Raw genomic sequence first — 15,735 nt, forward strand, 5'->3', positions numbered from 1 at the left:
CCGGTCCTATGGTAACAGGCTCGAGGGGGACTGAATGGCCTACTCCTGTTCCTATGGTAACAGGCTCGAGGGGGACTGAATGGGCCTACTCCGGGTCCTATAGTAACAGGCTCGAGGGGGACTGAATGGGCCTACTCCCGGTCCTATGGTAACAGGCTCGAGGGGGACTGAATGGGCCTACTCCCGGCCCTATGGTAACAGGCTCGAGGGGGGACTGAATGGGCCTACTCCCGGTCCTATGGTAACAGGCTCGAGGGGGACTGAATGGGCCTACTCCCGATCCTATGGTAACAGGCTCAAGGGGGACTGAATGGGCCTACTCCCGGTCCTATGGTAACAGGCTCGAGGAAGGCTGAATGGGCCTACTCCCGGTCCTATGGTAACAGGCTCGAGGGGGACTGAATGGGCCTGCTCCCGGTCCTATGGTAACAGGCTCGAGGGGGACTGAATGGGCCTACTCCCGGTCCTATGGTAACAGGCTCAAGGGGGACTGAATGGGCCTACTCCCGGTCCTATGGTAACAGGCTCGAGGGGGACTGAATGGGCCTACTCCCGGTCCTATGGTAACAGGCTCGAGGGGGGACTGAATGGGCCTACTCCCGGTCCTATGGTAACAGGCTCGAGGGGGACTGAATGGGCCGACTCCCGGTCCTATGGTAACAGGCTCGAGGGGGACTGAATGGGCCTACTCCCGGTCCTATGGTAACAGGCTCGAGGGGGGACTGAATGGGCCTACTCCGGGTCCTACGGTAACAGGCTCGAGGGGGGCTGAATGGGCCTATTCCCGGTCCTATAGTAACAGGCTCGAGGGGGACTGAATGGGCCTACTCTCGGTCCTATGGTAACAGGCTCGAGGGGGACTGAATGGGCCTACTCCCGGTCCTATGGTAACAGGCTCGAGGAAGGCTGAATGGGCCTACTCCCGGTCCTATGGTAACAGGCTCGAGGGGGGCTGAATGTGCCTACTCCCGGTCCTATGGTAACAGGCTCGAGGGGGACTGAATGGGCCTACTCCCGGTCCTATGGTAACAGGCTCGAGGGGGACTGAATGGGCCTACTCCCGGTCCTATGGTAACAGGCTCGAGGAAGGCTGAATGGGCCTACTCCCGGTCCTATGGTAACAGGCTTGAGGGGGGGCTGAATGGGCCTACTCCGGGTCCTATGGTAACAGGCTCGAGGTGGACTGAATGGGCCTACTCCCGGTCCTATGGTAACAGGCTCGAGGTGGACTGAATGGGCCTACTCCTGTTCCTATGGTAACAGGCTCAAGGGGGACTGAATGGACCTGCTCCGGGTCCTATGGTAACAGGCTCGAGGGGGGCTGAATGGGCCTACTCCCGGTCCTATACTAACAGGCTCGAGGGGGACTGAATGGGCCTACTCCTGGTCCTATGGTAACAGGCTCGAGGTGGACTGAATGGGCCTACTCCTGTTCCTATGGTAACAGGCTCAAGGGGGACTGAATGGACCTGCTCCGGGTCCTATGGTAACAGGCTCGAGGGGGGCTGAATGGGCCTACTCCCGGTCCTATACTAACAGGCTCGAGGGGGACTGAATGGGCCTACTCCTGTTCCTATGGTAACAGGCTCGAGGGGGACTGAATGGGCCTACTCCGGGTCCTATGGTAACAGGCTCGAGGGGGACTGAATGGGCCTACTCCCGGTCCTATGATAACAGGCTCGAGGGGGATTGAATGGGCCTACTCCCGGTCCTATGGTAACAGGCTCGAGGGGGACTGAATGGCCTACTCCTGTTCCTATGGTAACAGGCTCGAGGGGGACTGAATGGGCCTACTCCGGGTCCTATAGTAACAGGCTCGAGGGGGACTGAATGGGCCTACTCCTGGTCCTATGGTAACAGGCTCGAGGGGGACTGAATGGGCCTACTCCGGGTCCTATGGTAACAGGCTCGAGGGGGGCTGAATGGGCCTATTCCCGGTCCTATAGTAACAGGCTCGAGGGGGACTGAATGGGCCTACTCCCGGTCCTCTGGTAACAGGCTCGAGGGGGAACTGAATGGGCCTACTCCCGGTCCTATGGTAACAGGCTCGAGGGGGACTGAATGGGCCTACTCCCGGTCCTATGGTAACAGGCCCGAGGGGGACTGAATGGGCCTACTCCCGGTCCTATGGTAACAGGCTCGAGGGGGACTGAATGGGCCTACTCCCGGTCCTATGGTAACAGGCCCGAGGTGGACTGAATGGGCCTACTCCCGGTCCTATGGTAACAGGCTCGAGGAAGGCTGAATGGGCCTACTCCCGGTCCTATGGTAACAGGCTCGAGGGGGACTGAATGGGCCGACTCCCGGTCCTATGGTAACAGGCTCGAGGGGGACTGAATGGGCCTACTCGCGGTCCTATGGTAACAGGCTCAAGGGGGACTGAATGGGCCTACTCCCGGTCCTATGATAACAGGCTCGAGGGGGACTGAATGGGCCTACTCCCGGTCCTATGGTAACAGGCCCGAGGGGGACTGAATGGGCCTACTCCCGGTCCTATGGTAACAGGCTCGAGGAAGGCTGAATGGGCCTACTCCCGGTCCTATGGTAACAGGCTCGAGGGGGACTGAATGGGCCTACTCCCGGTCCTATGGTAACAGGCTCGAGGGGGACTGAATGGGCCTACTCCCGGTCCTATGGTAACAGGCTCGAGGTGGACTGAATGGGCCTACTCCTATTCCTATGGTAACAGGCTCGAGGGGGACTGAATGGGCCTACTCCTGGTCCTATGGTAACAGGCTCGAGGGGGACTGAATGGGCCTGCTCCTGGTCCTATGGTAACAGGCTCGAGGGGGACTGAATGGGCCTACTCCTGTTCCTATGGTAACAGGCTTGAGGGGGACTGAATGGGCCTACTCCTGGTCCTATGGTAACAGGCTCGAGGGGGACTGAATGGGCCTACTCCCGGACCTATAGTAACAGGCGCGAGGGGGACTCAATGGGCCTAGTCCCGGTCCTATGGTAACAGGCTCGAGGTGGACTGAATGGGCCTACTCCCAGTCCTATGGTAACAGGCTCGAGGTGGACTGAATGGGCCTACTACTGTTCCTATGGTAACAGGCTCGAGGGGGACTGAATGGGCCTACTCCTGGTCCTATGGTAACAGGCTCGAGGGGGACTGAATGGGCCTACTCCTGGTCCTATAGTAACAGGCTCGAGGGGGGCTGAACTCCTATTCCTATGAAATACAAGCCTATCACCACAGCTCATTTCCCCCCTCCCCCCCAGGTCTCAACACGATATGTCCCGCTCCACTGTACCTGCGTTCCACAATCTTCTTGTACTCGATCCTCATGAGGAGGCCCCGGGCTTGGGACTGGATGCGAGTGAAGATTCGAGCCAAGCGTTCGTCTCTCAGCTCCTCCAATTGACCCAGCAGACCGGCCTTGAAGAATACCTGTAAGCACCAGGGGGGGAACAATTAGACAAGCGAAGGCCCAGATTCAACATAAGAAATAGGAGCAGGAGTTAAGCTAGATTAATCCCATACTGCTGTACCAATGCCTCGCAAGGCATGATGGACTACTTGACCTGGGTGAATGGTTTAAATGTAAAAAAAAACTGATGCAGGACTGTGGGAATGCAGTACAAATAGATAAGAAAGAACAGAAACAGAATGTTTATAGAATGTAGAGACAGTCTCAGGGCTGAATTTTGTTGAAAGCTAAAGTAAATTTTAAACAGAACTCTGTAAAAAGAAACAAATGACTTGTGTAGCGTGTGATCGCCTAGTTTTCTGTATTCTCATGATGACTTGCAAGTTTATGAAAATGTATAAATATTGTAGTCCCGTGAGTCTAGGGGCGCACTCTAGAGGATGCTTCCTTGTGGGCAAACACAAAGGGTTTCTCAGAGTGAAGTCCAGTACCGGTGACCGGAATAAAACTTTACTTATTTTACAGTTTCTGACTTTGTGTATTACTGAGAAAGTCACAATAGACTGACCGGCGTGTTCAGTCTCCTAAAGCAGCAAACCTTGATCCCCCAAGTTAGGGGTAGATCCTCCTCACAGAAGCGAGGGGTTAACACAGGAGTCGACCATTCTGCCCCTCGAGCCTGCGCCGATATTCAATAAGATCATGGCTGATCTTTCACCTCAACCCCCTTCTCCATATCCCTTGATTCCCCGAGAGTCCAAAAATCTATCGATCTCAACCTTAAATATACTCAACGACTCAGCATCCACAGCCCTCTGGGTCAGAGAATTCTCTGGGGTAGGGTCACATTGTCCGCATGCCCGATACGAGACTCCCAAAACAGGCGCGCTCTGCGCAGAGCTCCGGCACGGCAAGAGAGCCCCAGGTGGGCAGAGCAAACGCTTCAAGGACACCCTCAAAGCCGCCTTGAAAAACATCCCCCAACCGACACCTGGGAATCCCTGGCCCAAGACCGCACAAAGTGGAGGAGAAGCATCCGGGAAGGCGCCGAACACCTCGCGTCTCTTCGCCGGGAGCAAGCGGAAGCCAAGCGCAAGGAGCGCACGTCAACCCGCGCACCCCGCCCACCCGCCCCTTCAACCACCGTCTGCCCCACCTGTGACAGAGACTGTAGGTCCCGCATTGGACTCATCAGTCACCTGAGAACTCATTTTTAATGTGGAAGCAAGTCATCCTCGGTTCCGAGGGACTGCCTAAGGAGAGAATCCCAAAGACTCTCAACCCTCTGAGTGAAGAAATTCCTCCTCATCTCAGTCTTCAATGGCCGACCCCTTACCCTGAGACTGTGACCCCTAGTTCTAGACACTCCAGCCAGGGGGAAACAACCTCTCAGCATCGACCCTATCAATCCCCCTCAGAATCTTGTATGTTTCAATGACATCACCTCTCATTCTTCTAAACTCCAGGACATGTTGGGTGATTGGGCAGAAACATGGCAGATGCAATAGAACGTGGATAAATGTGAGGTTGTCCACTTTGGTGGCAAAAACAGGAAGGCAAATTATCTGAATGGCAATAGATTGGGAGAAGGGGAAGTGCAACAAGACCTGGGTGTCCTTGTGCACCAGTCGCTGAAGGTAAGCATGCAGGTGCAGCAGGTGGTTAAGAAGGCAAATGGTATGTTGGCCTTCGTAGCGAGAGGGTTTGAGTACAGGAACAAGGATGTCTTGCTGCAGTTGTACAGGGCCTTGGTGAGACCACACCTTGAGTATTGTGTGCAGTTTTGGTCGCCTTATCTGAGGAAGGATGTTCTTGCCATGGAAGGAGTTCAGCGAAGATTCACCAGGCTGATACCCGAGATGGCAGGAATGATTTATGAGGAGAGATTGGGTCGATTGGGCTTATACTCGCTGGAGTTTCGAAGAATGAGGTGATCTCATTGAAACTTATAAAATTCTGACAGGACTGACAGGAAGGATGTTCCTGATGGTCGGAGAGTCCAGAACCAGGGAACACAGTCTAAGGATAAAGGGTAAGCCATTTAGGACAGAAATTAGGAGGAATTTCTTCACCCAGAGAGTGGTGAACCTGTGGAACTCTCTACCACAGAGGGCGGTGGAGGCCAGTTCATTAAATATATTCAAGAAGGAGTTGGATATATTTCTTAAGGCTAAAGGGACCAAGGGATATGGGGAGAAGGCAGGGACTGGGTACTGAATTTGGATGATCAGCCATGATCTCATTGAATGGCGGAGCAGGCTCGAGGGGCTGAATGGCCTACTTCTGCTCCTACCTACGATGTTTCTATGAGTATAGGCCCAATCTCTCCTCATAGGACAATCCCCGCCTCTCAGTCCATACGTAAGGGCATGCTGTCACACTCCAGTTATCTCATGATTGTCTCCAAGGCCATGGCATCCTTCCTAAAGTGTGGTGCCCAGAATTGTCCGCCATACTCCAGCTGAGGCCTCACCCAGCGATTTTATATGAAGGTTTAGCAATAACTTCCATATTTTATGCATTCAAAGCCCTTATTAACAAAGCCAAGGATCCCATACACCTTCTTAAGCACCTTCTAAACCCTACGTAAACTTGAGGTCACCCAAAACTCGGCTGCCCGTGTCCTAACTCGCACCAAGTCCCGTTCGCCCATCGCCCCTGTGCTCGCTGACCTACACTGGCTCCCGGTTAAGCAGCGCCTCGATTTCAAAATTCTCATCCTTGTTTTCAAATCCCTCCATGGCCTCCTCGGCCCCCTTCCTATCTCTGTAATCTCCTTCAGCCCCACAACCCCCCCGAGATATCTGCGCTCCATTAACTCTGCCCTCTTAAGCATCCCTGATTATAATCGCTCCACCATTGGTGGTCGTGCCTTCTGTTGCCTGGGCCCTAAGCTCTGGAATTCCCTCCCTAAACCTCTCCGCCTCTCTTTCCTCCTTTAAGACGCTCCTTAAAACCTACCTCTTTGACCAAGCTTTTGGTCACCTGCCCTAATTTCTCCTTATGTGGCTCGGTGTCAAATTTTTGGTCTTATAACGCTCCTGTGAAGCACCTTGGGACGTTTTACTACGGTGGCATAGTGGTTAGCACTGTTGCCTCACAGCGCCAGGGACCCGGGTTCGAATCCGGCCTCGGGCGACTGTCTGTGTGGAGTTTGCACATTCTCCCCGTGTTTGCGTGGGTTTCCTCCGGGTGCTCCGGTTTCCTCCCACAGTCCAAAGATGTGCGGGTTAGGTTGATTGGCCATGATAAATTGACCATTAGTGTTAGGGAGATTAAAATATGTGGGGTTACGGGGATAGGGTGGGATATGTGTTGGTGCAGGCTCGATGGGCCGAAATGGCCTCTATCTGCACTGTGGGGCTTCTGTGAAAGGCGCTATATCAATTCAAGTTGCTGTTGTTGTTGTTCTCAACTTGCCTCACTACCTTCAAAGGATTTATGTATTGCGTACAGTTTTGGTTTCCATATTTAGGAAAAGATATACTTGCTCTCGAGGCGGTTCAGAGAAGGTTCACTCAGTTGATTCCGGGGATGAGGGGGTTGACGTATGAGGAAAGGTTGAGTAGGTTGGGACTCTACTCATTGGAGTTCAGAAGAATGAGAGGCGATCTTATCGAAACATATAAGATTGTGAGGGGGCTTGATCGGGTGGATGCGGTGAGGATGTTTCCACTGATGGGTGAGACTAGAACTAGGGGGCATAATCTAAGAATAAGGGGCTGCCCTTTCAAAACTGAGATGAGGAGAAACTTCTTCACTCAGAGGGTAGTAAATCTATGGAATTTGCCACCCCAGAGAGCTGTGGAAGCTGCGACATTAAATAAATTTAAAACGGAGATAGACAGTTTCCTAGCTGATAAGGGAATTGGGGGTTACGGGGAGAGGGCAGGGAAGTGGACGTGAGTCTAGATTCAGATCAGCCATGATCCTATTGAATGGCGGAGCAGGCCCAAGGGACCGTATGGCCTACTCCTGCTCCTACAGCTTATGTTCTTGTGTTCCTATGAATATGTAGCCCCTTCAGGTCCCTCTGCTCTTGCACCCCCCTCCCCCACCCCTACTCCCCATCACAACTGGATTCCAAGGGTAATGTTACGAGGAGAGATTACACAAACTAGGGTTGTATTCCCTAGAATTTAGGAGGTTAAGGGGTGATCTGATCGAAGTTTTCCAGATATTAAGGGGAACAGGTAGGGTAGAGAGAGAGAAACTATTTCTGCTGGTTGTGGTTGTGAGTTGCAGGCAGTGACTGGTGGGGTACCGCAGGGATCGGTCCTTGGACCCCAGCTATTCACAATATATATTAATGATCTAGACAAGGGAACTAGATGTAATATCTCCAAGTTTGCAGACGACACAAAGCTGGGTGGGCGTGTGTGCTGTGAGGAGGATGCCGAGAAACTCCAGGATGATTTGGAAAGGTTGGGTGACTGGACAGAAGCATGGCAGATGCAAGATAACGTGGATAAATGCGAGGTTATCCACTTTGGTGTCAAAAACAGGAAGGCAGATTATTATCTGAATGGCAATAGATTGGGAGAAGGGGAAGTGCAACGAGACCTGGGTGTCCTTGTGCACAAGTCGTTGAAGGTAAGCATGCAGGTGCAGCAGGCGGTTAAGAAGGCAAATGGTATGTTGGCCTTCGTAGCGAGAGGGTTTGAGTACAGCAACAAGGATGTCTTGCTGCAGTTGTACAGGGCCTTGGTGAGACCACATTTGAGTATTGTGTGCAGTTTTGGTCGCCTTATCTGAGGAAGGATGTTCTTGCCATGGAAGGAGTTCAGCGAAGATTCACCAGGCTGATACCTGGGATGGCAGGAATGACGTATGAGGAGAGATTGTGTCGATTGGGCTTATATTCACTGGAGTTTAGAAGAATGAGAGGGGATCTCATTGAAACTTATAAAATTCTAACAGGACTAGACAGACTAGATGCAGGAAGGATGTTCCCGATGGTCGGAGAGTCCAGAACCAGGGGTCACAGTCTAAGGATAAGGGGTAAGCCATTTAGGACAGAGATGAGGAGGAATTTCTTCACCCAGAGAGTGGTGAACCTGTGGAATTCTCTACCACAGAAGGCAGTTGAGGCCAATTCATTAAATATATTGAAGAAGGAGTTAGATATATTTCTTAAGGCTAAAGCGATCAAGGGATATGGGGAGAAAGCAGGGACAGGGTACTGAATTTGGATGATCAGCCATGATCTCATTGAATGGCGGAGCAGGCTCGAGGGGCCGAATGGCCTACTCCTGCTCCTATCTTCTATGTTTCTATGGTTGGGGATTCTAGAACTAGGGGGCATAGTCTGAAAATTAGAGCCAGACCTTTCAGGAGTGATGTTCGGAAACACTTCTACACACAAAGGATGGTAGAAGTTTGGAGCTCCCTTCCGCAAACGGCAATTGATGCTGGATCAATTGTTAATTTTAAATCGGAGATTGATAAATTTCTGTTAACCAAAGGTATAAGAACATAAGAAATCGGAGCAGGAATAGGCCACTTGGCCCCTCGAGCCTGCTCCGCCATTCAATAAGATCATGGCTGATCTTGGGCTCAAAGCCACTTCCCCACCCGCTCCCCATAACCCTTCACTCCCTTATCTTGCAAACATTTGTCTATCTCCACCTTAAATGTATTTAATGACCCAGCCTCCACAGCTCTCTGGGGCAGAGAACGCCACAGATTTACGACCCTCCGAGAGAAGAAATTCCTCCTCATCTCAGTTCTAAAAGGGCGACCCTTTATTCTGAAACTGTGTGCCCCCGAGTTCTAGATTTCCCCATGACAGGAAACATCCTCTCTGCATCTACCTTGTCGAGCCCCCTCAGTATCTTTTATATGTTTCAATAAGATCACCTCTCATTCTTCTAAATTCCAATGAGTATCGGCCCAGCCTGCTCAACCTTTCCTCATAAGTCAAACCCCCTCATCTCTGGAATTAACCTAGTGAATCGTCTCTGAACTGCCTCCGATGCAAGTATATCCTTCCTTAAATACGGAGACCAAAACTGTACGCAGTACTCCAGGTGTGGTCTCACCAATACCCTGTACAGTTGTAGCAGGACTTCCCTGCTTTTATACTCCAACCCCTTTGAAATAAGGGCCATCATTCCATTTGCCTTTTTGATTACTTGCTGTACCTGCCTGCTAACTTTATATATACGGCCCGGAAATTCGGGTCGGGGGCTTCCCGCCGGTGCAAGCACTTACCTAGCGCGCCGGCAGTTGTGCTGTAGGGCCCCCGTGGTATTCCGATCCTGGGCCTCCTCCAGCTGCCGGCGCGCAGTGCTTGCGTATCCCAGGGGCGCAGTTAGTTCGAAGCGTCCCCTGGGATCACATGGGCCATGAGGAGCCAATCGGAGCAGGGAATGCTTCATTCGTAAGTTTGACAGGAGGACCTGTCAAATCTATGAATAGAGATCGGCCCCAAAACTAAGTAAAACTTCAAATAATTTTTTTTTTTTAAATCACATTTTTAAAATATCTATAAATTACATAAATTAACTATTTGAAAAAATTTATTAAAGTTTTTAACGGGGCTAAAAATAAACTTATCTTTCTTTAAAGTATTTTAAAATGATAAACCTGTGGGGAAAAATGTTTTAACTTTACTTAATTAACCTCTTACCTTGTTATAAGCAGGCCTTGCGCCTGCTTTTTGCATGCGCTGCTGCTAGGGACTTACCCTCACGGAGAAACCTGTAAAAATAATCGGAAGTTCCAGGTCTACGCGCTGCCTCTCCGGCGCACGCGTTTGACCTGTGAACCCTGTGATAAAAATAATAACTTCCGGGAAGTTATGTCATCACTTCCTGTGAACTGTGAACTGTGAACTATGAACTATGTACATACCTCACTTCCTGTCATGTGTCACTTCCTGTTGGACTGGTATAAATACTGGTCTGTTCAGTATTGTAAGAGGCTTCTACCAGAGGCATGGTAAAGACCTCTCTTGTATATAGTGTGTTTATAAGTTACTTAAAGCTTACTTTAAAGTTACTTGATGGTAAGCCTCCTTTTTCTTACATCAAACCCCTTCCGTCAAGGGAACGGAAGTTCCGGTTTCCAGCGCATGCGCAGTGCATGAGCGAAACCAGCACGTTCGTTGGCCTTACGGGTGAGTACACAGCGCGTACTTACCCGTGGGGACCCGAATTTCTGGCCCTTTGTGTTTCATGCACAAGGACCCATATTAAGGGATATATGGGCCAAAGGCGGGTATACGGAGTTAGATCGCAGATCGGCCATGATCTCATTGAATGGCGGAACAGGCTCGAGGGGCTGAATGGCCTCCTCCTGTCCCTATGTTCCGAAGCCACAGGACAAATGGCAATGAAGGGTCTCCTCTCCGTCTCTCTCTGCTTTGCGAAAGGATCATATCTATCTCGCGCCCTGCTTCAGGTCGATTCCAATGTCTTCCCCCACCTCCACCCCCCCCCCACCTACCTTCGTGTGGCCGAACCGGTATTGGGTGTGGTCAATGTCGAGCCCTCCCAGCAGTTTCTCTGCACCTTTCCTGCTGTCGATGAACTGCCCGTCTGGAATGGCCGCTGGGTTCAGGATACGATACCTGCAAAGACATTAAAAATACCGTTAAATATCGTCCAACCTGAATAGAGCAGGAGAGGCCCAGTCGCTGAAGGTAAGCATGCAGGTGCAGCAGGCGGTTAAGAAGGCCAATGGTATGTTGGCCTTCGTAGCGAGAGGATTCGAGTACAGGAACAAAGATGTCTTGCTGCAGTTGTACAGGGCCTTGGTGAGACCACACCTAGAGTATTGTGTGCAGTTTTGGTCACCTTATCTGAGGAAGGATGTTCTTGCCATGGAGGGAGTGCAGCGAAGATTCACCAGACTGATACCTGGGATGGCAGGAATGACATATGAGGAGAGATTGGGTCGATTGGGCTTGTACTCGCTGGAGTTTAGAAGAATGAGAGGGGATCTCATTGAAACTTATAAAATTCTAACAGGACAAGACAGAGTAGATGCAGGAAGGACGTTCCCGATGGCCGGGGAGTCCAGAACCAGGGGTCACAGTCTAAGGATAAGGGGTAAGCCATTTAGGACAGAGATGAGGAGGAATTTCTTCACCCAGAGAGAGGTGAACCTGTGGAATTCTCTACCACAGAAGGCAGTGGAGGCCAATTCATTAAATATATTCAAGAAGGAGTTGGATATATTTCTTAAGGCTAAAGGATCAAGGGATATGGGGAGAAAGCAGGGACAGGGTACTGAATTTGGATGATCAGCCATGATCTCATTGAATGGCGGAGCAGGCTCGAGGGGCCGAATGGCCTACTCCTGCTCCTATCCTCTATGTTTCTAGCGAAGTCGGCCAGGAGTGCGTTGGTCCGCTCGAGTCTGGAAGTGATAAAAGGCATGGATGAGGAATTCGGCAGCAGATCGGTTGAGTTAAGGGTGGAGCGGGGCGATATTACGAAAGTGGAAATGGGCGGTCTGAGTGATGAGACGGATGTGAGGATAGCAAGCTCAATGCGTCATCAAAGATGACACCATCAATTGAAACATGGGCACACGGTGGTAAGTGTGACACCGCTCCCCGGGGGTTGTCGGAGAAGCACTCACCGCTGCCGGAAATCTCCGTACAGGATGCGATTGGGGAACCCTTTCCGGCAGATCCTGATCCCCTCGAGCACGCCGTTACACCGCAGTTGGTGCATGACCAGCGGATTGTCCATCATACCTTCACAGGAAAACAAAGAGGAGATTATAGACTGGACCACTTACAGACACCACACCAAGAGCATCGCCTTCAGAGGGAGTCTCACCATCAGGGACCCCTTTTAAAGAGAGAGTCTCACCATCAGGGACCCCTTTTAAAGAGGGAATCTCTCCATCGGGGACCCCTTTTAAAGAGGGAGTCTCTCCATCAGGGACCCCTTTTAAAGAGGGAGTCTCTCCATCAGGGACCCCTTTTAAAGAGGGAGTCTCTCCGTCAGGGACCCCTTTTAAAGAGAGAGTCTCACCATCAGGGACCCCTTTTAAAGAGGGAGTCTCTCCATCAGGGACCCCTTTTAACGAGGGAGTCTCTCCGTCAGGGACCCCTTTTAAAATGGGAATATAGAAGGTTATGGGTGATTTGATTGGGGTTTTTCAGGACTTTGACAGGAATTGATCTGGTAGATAGAGAGAAACTTTTCCCGCTGCTAGGGGTGTCTAGGACTAGGGGCCATAACCTTAAAATTAGGGCCAGACCATTCAGGAGTGAAGTTAGAAAACCCTTCTACACACACAGGGTGGTAGAAGTGTGAAACTCTGTCCCACAAAAAGCAGGAAGATTCTGGGGTCAATTAATCAGTTCAAATCTGAGATCCTGTGTAACAGCCTCGAGGGGCTGAATGGGCTCCTCCTGTTCCTGTGTAACAGGCTCGAGGGGCTGAATGGGCTCCTCCTGTTCCAGTGTAACAGGCTCGAGGGGCTCAATGGCCTCCTCCTGTTCCTGTGTAACAGGCTCGAGGGGCTCAATGGACTCCTCCTGTTCCTGTGTAACAGGCTCGAGGGGCTCAATGGACTCCTCCTGTTCCTGTGTAACAGGCTCGAGGGGCTGAATGGCCTCCTCCTGTTCCTGTGTAACAGGCTCGAGGGGCTCAATGGACTCCTCCTGTTCCTGTGTAACAGGCTCGAGGAGCTGAATGGGCCTCCTCCTGTTCCTGTGTAACAGGCTCGAGGTGCTGAATGGGCCTCCTCCTGTTCCTGTGTAACGGGCTCGAGGGGCCGAATGGCCTCTTCCTGTTCCTGTGTAACGGGCTCGAGGGGTTGAATGGCCTCCTCCTGTTCCTGTGTAACGGGCTCGAGGGGCTGAATGGGCTCCTCCTGTTCCTGTGTAACGGGCTCGAGGGGCCGAATGGCCTCTTCCTGTTCCTGTGTAACAGGCTCGAGGGGCTGAATGGGCCTCCTCCTGTTCCTGTGTAACAGGCTCAAGGGATTGAATGGGCCTCCTCCTGTTCCTGTGTAACGGGCTCGAGGGGCTGAATGGGCCTCCTCCTGTTCCTGTGTAACAGGCTCGAGGGGCTGAATGGACCTCCTCCTGTTCCTGTGCAACAGGCTCGAGGGGCTGAATGGACCTCCTCCTGTTCCTGTGTAAACAGGTTCGAGAGGCTGAATGGACCTCCTCCTGTTCCTGTGTAAACAGGCTCGAGGGGCTGAATGGACCTCCTCCTGTTCCTGTGTAAACAGGCTCGAGGGGCTGAATGGACCTCCTCCTGTTCCTGTGTAAACAGGTTCGAGAGGCTGAATGGGCCTGCTCCTGTTCCTGTGTAACGGGCTCAAGGGACTGAATGGGCCTACTCCTGTTCCTGTGTAACAGGCTCGAGGGGCTGAACGGCCTGCTCCTGTTCCTGTGTAACAGGCTCGAGAGGCTGAATGGCCTCCTCCAGTTCCTGTGTAACGGGCTCGAGGGGCTGAATGGACCTCCTCCTGTTCCTGTGTAACAGGCTCGAGGGGCTGAATGGACCTTCTCCTGTTCCTGTGTAACGGGCTCGAGGGGCTGAATGGGCCTCCTCCTGTTCCTGTGTAACAGGCTCGAGGGGCTGAATGGACCTCCTCCTGTTCCTGTGTAAACAGGTTCGAGAGGCTGAATGGACCTCCTCCTGTTCCTGTGTAAGCAGGCTCGAGGGGCCGATTGGCCTACTCCTGCTCCTATTTCTTATGTTCTTATGTAACAGCCTCGAGGGGCTAAATGGACCTCCTCCTGTTCCTGTGTAACAGGTTCGAGGGGCTGAATGGGCCTCCTCCTGTTCCTGTGTAACAGGCTCGAGGGACAGAATGGCCTCCTCCTGTTCCTGTGTAAACAGGTTCGAGGGGCTGAATGGCCTCCTCCTGTTCCTGTGTAACGGGCTCGAGGGACTGAATGGGCCTCCTCCTGTTCCTGTGTAACGGGCTTGTGGGGCTGAATGGCCTCCTCCAGTTCCTGTGTAAACAGGCTCGAGGGGCTGAATGGCCTCCTCCTGTTCCTGTGTAACAGGCTCGAGAGGCTGAATGGCCTGCTCCTGTTCCTGTGTAACGGGCTCGAGGGGCTGAATGGGCTCCTCCTGTTCCTGTGTAACGGGCTCGAGGGACCGAATGGCCTCTTCCTGTTCCTGTGTAACGGGCTCGAGGGACTGAATGGGCCTCCTCCTGTTCCTGTGTAACGGGCTCGAGGGACTGAATGCCCTCCTCCAGTTCCTGTGTAAACAGGCTCGAGAGGCTGAATGGCCTCCTCCTGTTCCTCTGTAACAGGCTCGAGGGGCTGAATGGGCCTCCTCCTGTTCCGTCTGTAACGGGCTCGAGGGGCTGAATGGCCTGCTCCTGTTCCTGTGTAACGGGCTCGAGGGGCTGAATGGGCTCCTCCTGTTCCTGTGTAACGGGCTCGAGGGACCGAATGGCCTCCTCCTGTTCCTGTGTAACGGGCTCGAGGGGCTGAATGGCCTCCTCCTGTTCCATGTGTAACAGGCTCGAGAGGCTGAATGGCCTGCTCCTGTTCCTGTGTAACGGGCTCGAGGGGCTGAATGGGCTCCTCCTGTTCCTGTGTAACGGGCTCGAGGGACCGAATGGCCTCCTCCTGTTCCTGTGTAACAGGCTCGAGGGGCTGAATGGGCCTCCTCCTGTTCCTGTGTAACGGGCTCGAGGGGCTGAATGGCCTCCTCCTGTTCCTGTGTAACAGGCTCGAGGGACCGAATGGCCTCCTCCTGTTCCTGTGTAACGGGCTCGAGGGGCTGAATGGGCCTCCTCCTGTTCCTGTGTAACGGGCTCGAGGGGCTGAATGGCCTCCTCCTGTTCCTGTGTAACGGGCTCGAGGGGCTGAATGGCCTCCTCCTGTTCCATGTGTAACAGGCTCGAGAGGCTGAATGGCCTGCTCCTGTTCCTGTGTAACGGGCTCGAGGGGCTGAATGGGCTCCTCCTGTTCCTGTGTAACGGGCTCGAGGGACCGAATGGCCTCCTCCTGTTCCTGTGTAACGGGCTCGAGGGGCTGAATGGGCTCCTCCTGTTCCTGTGTAACGGGCTCGAGGGGCTGAATGGCCTCCTCCTGTTCCTGTGTAAAAAGGTTCGAGGGGCTGAATGGGTCTCCTCCTGTTCCTGTGTAACGGGCTCGAGGGGCTGAATGGCCTCCTCCTGTTCCATGTGTAAAAAGGTTCGAGGGGCCGAATGGCCTCCTCCTGTTCCTGTGTAACGGGCTCGAGGGGCTGAATGGGCCTCCTCCTGTTCCTGTGTAACGGGCTCGAGGGGCTGAATGGCCTCCTCCTGTTCCTGTGTAACGGGCTCGAGGGGCTGAACGGCCTCCTCCTGTTGCTGTGTAACAGGCTCGAGGGGCTGAATGGCCTCCTCCTGTTCCTGTGTAACAGGCTCAAGGGACTGAATG

The 15,735-nt window shown here is 52.7% G+C and overlaps 1 protein-coding gene across 1 annotated transcript in view; it reads right to left on the reverse strand.

The window, feature by feature from the left end:
* The window catches only part of LOC147118182 (myosin-7-like), a 157,938-nt gene that overhangs the window by 76,449 nt on the left and 65,754 nt on the right, over nt 1-15,735 (reverse strand). Inside the window, 3 exon segments of the mRNA XM_085984285.1 lie at nt 3,258-3,394; nt 10,824-10,947; nt 11,964-12,081. Coding sequence (XP_085840411.1) covers nt 3,258-3,394; nt 10,824-10,947; nt 11,964-12,081 — 379 coding nt within the window.

Source organism: Somniosus microcephalus, chromosome 4, assembly GCF_052327205.1.
Source record: "Somniosus microcephalus isolate GS21.2 chromosome 4, FLI_Smic_1.0, whole genome shotgun sequence".
NCBI classification, from domain to species: Eukaryota; Metazoa; Chordata; class Chondrichthyes; order Squaliformes; family Somniosidae; genus Somniosus; species Somniosus microcephalus.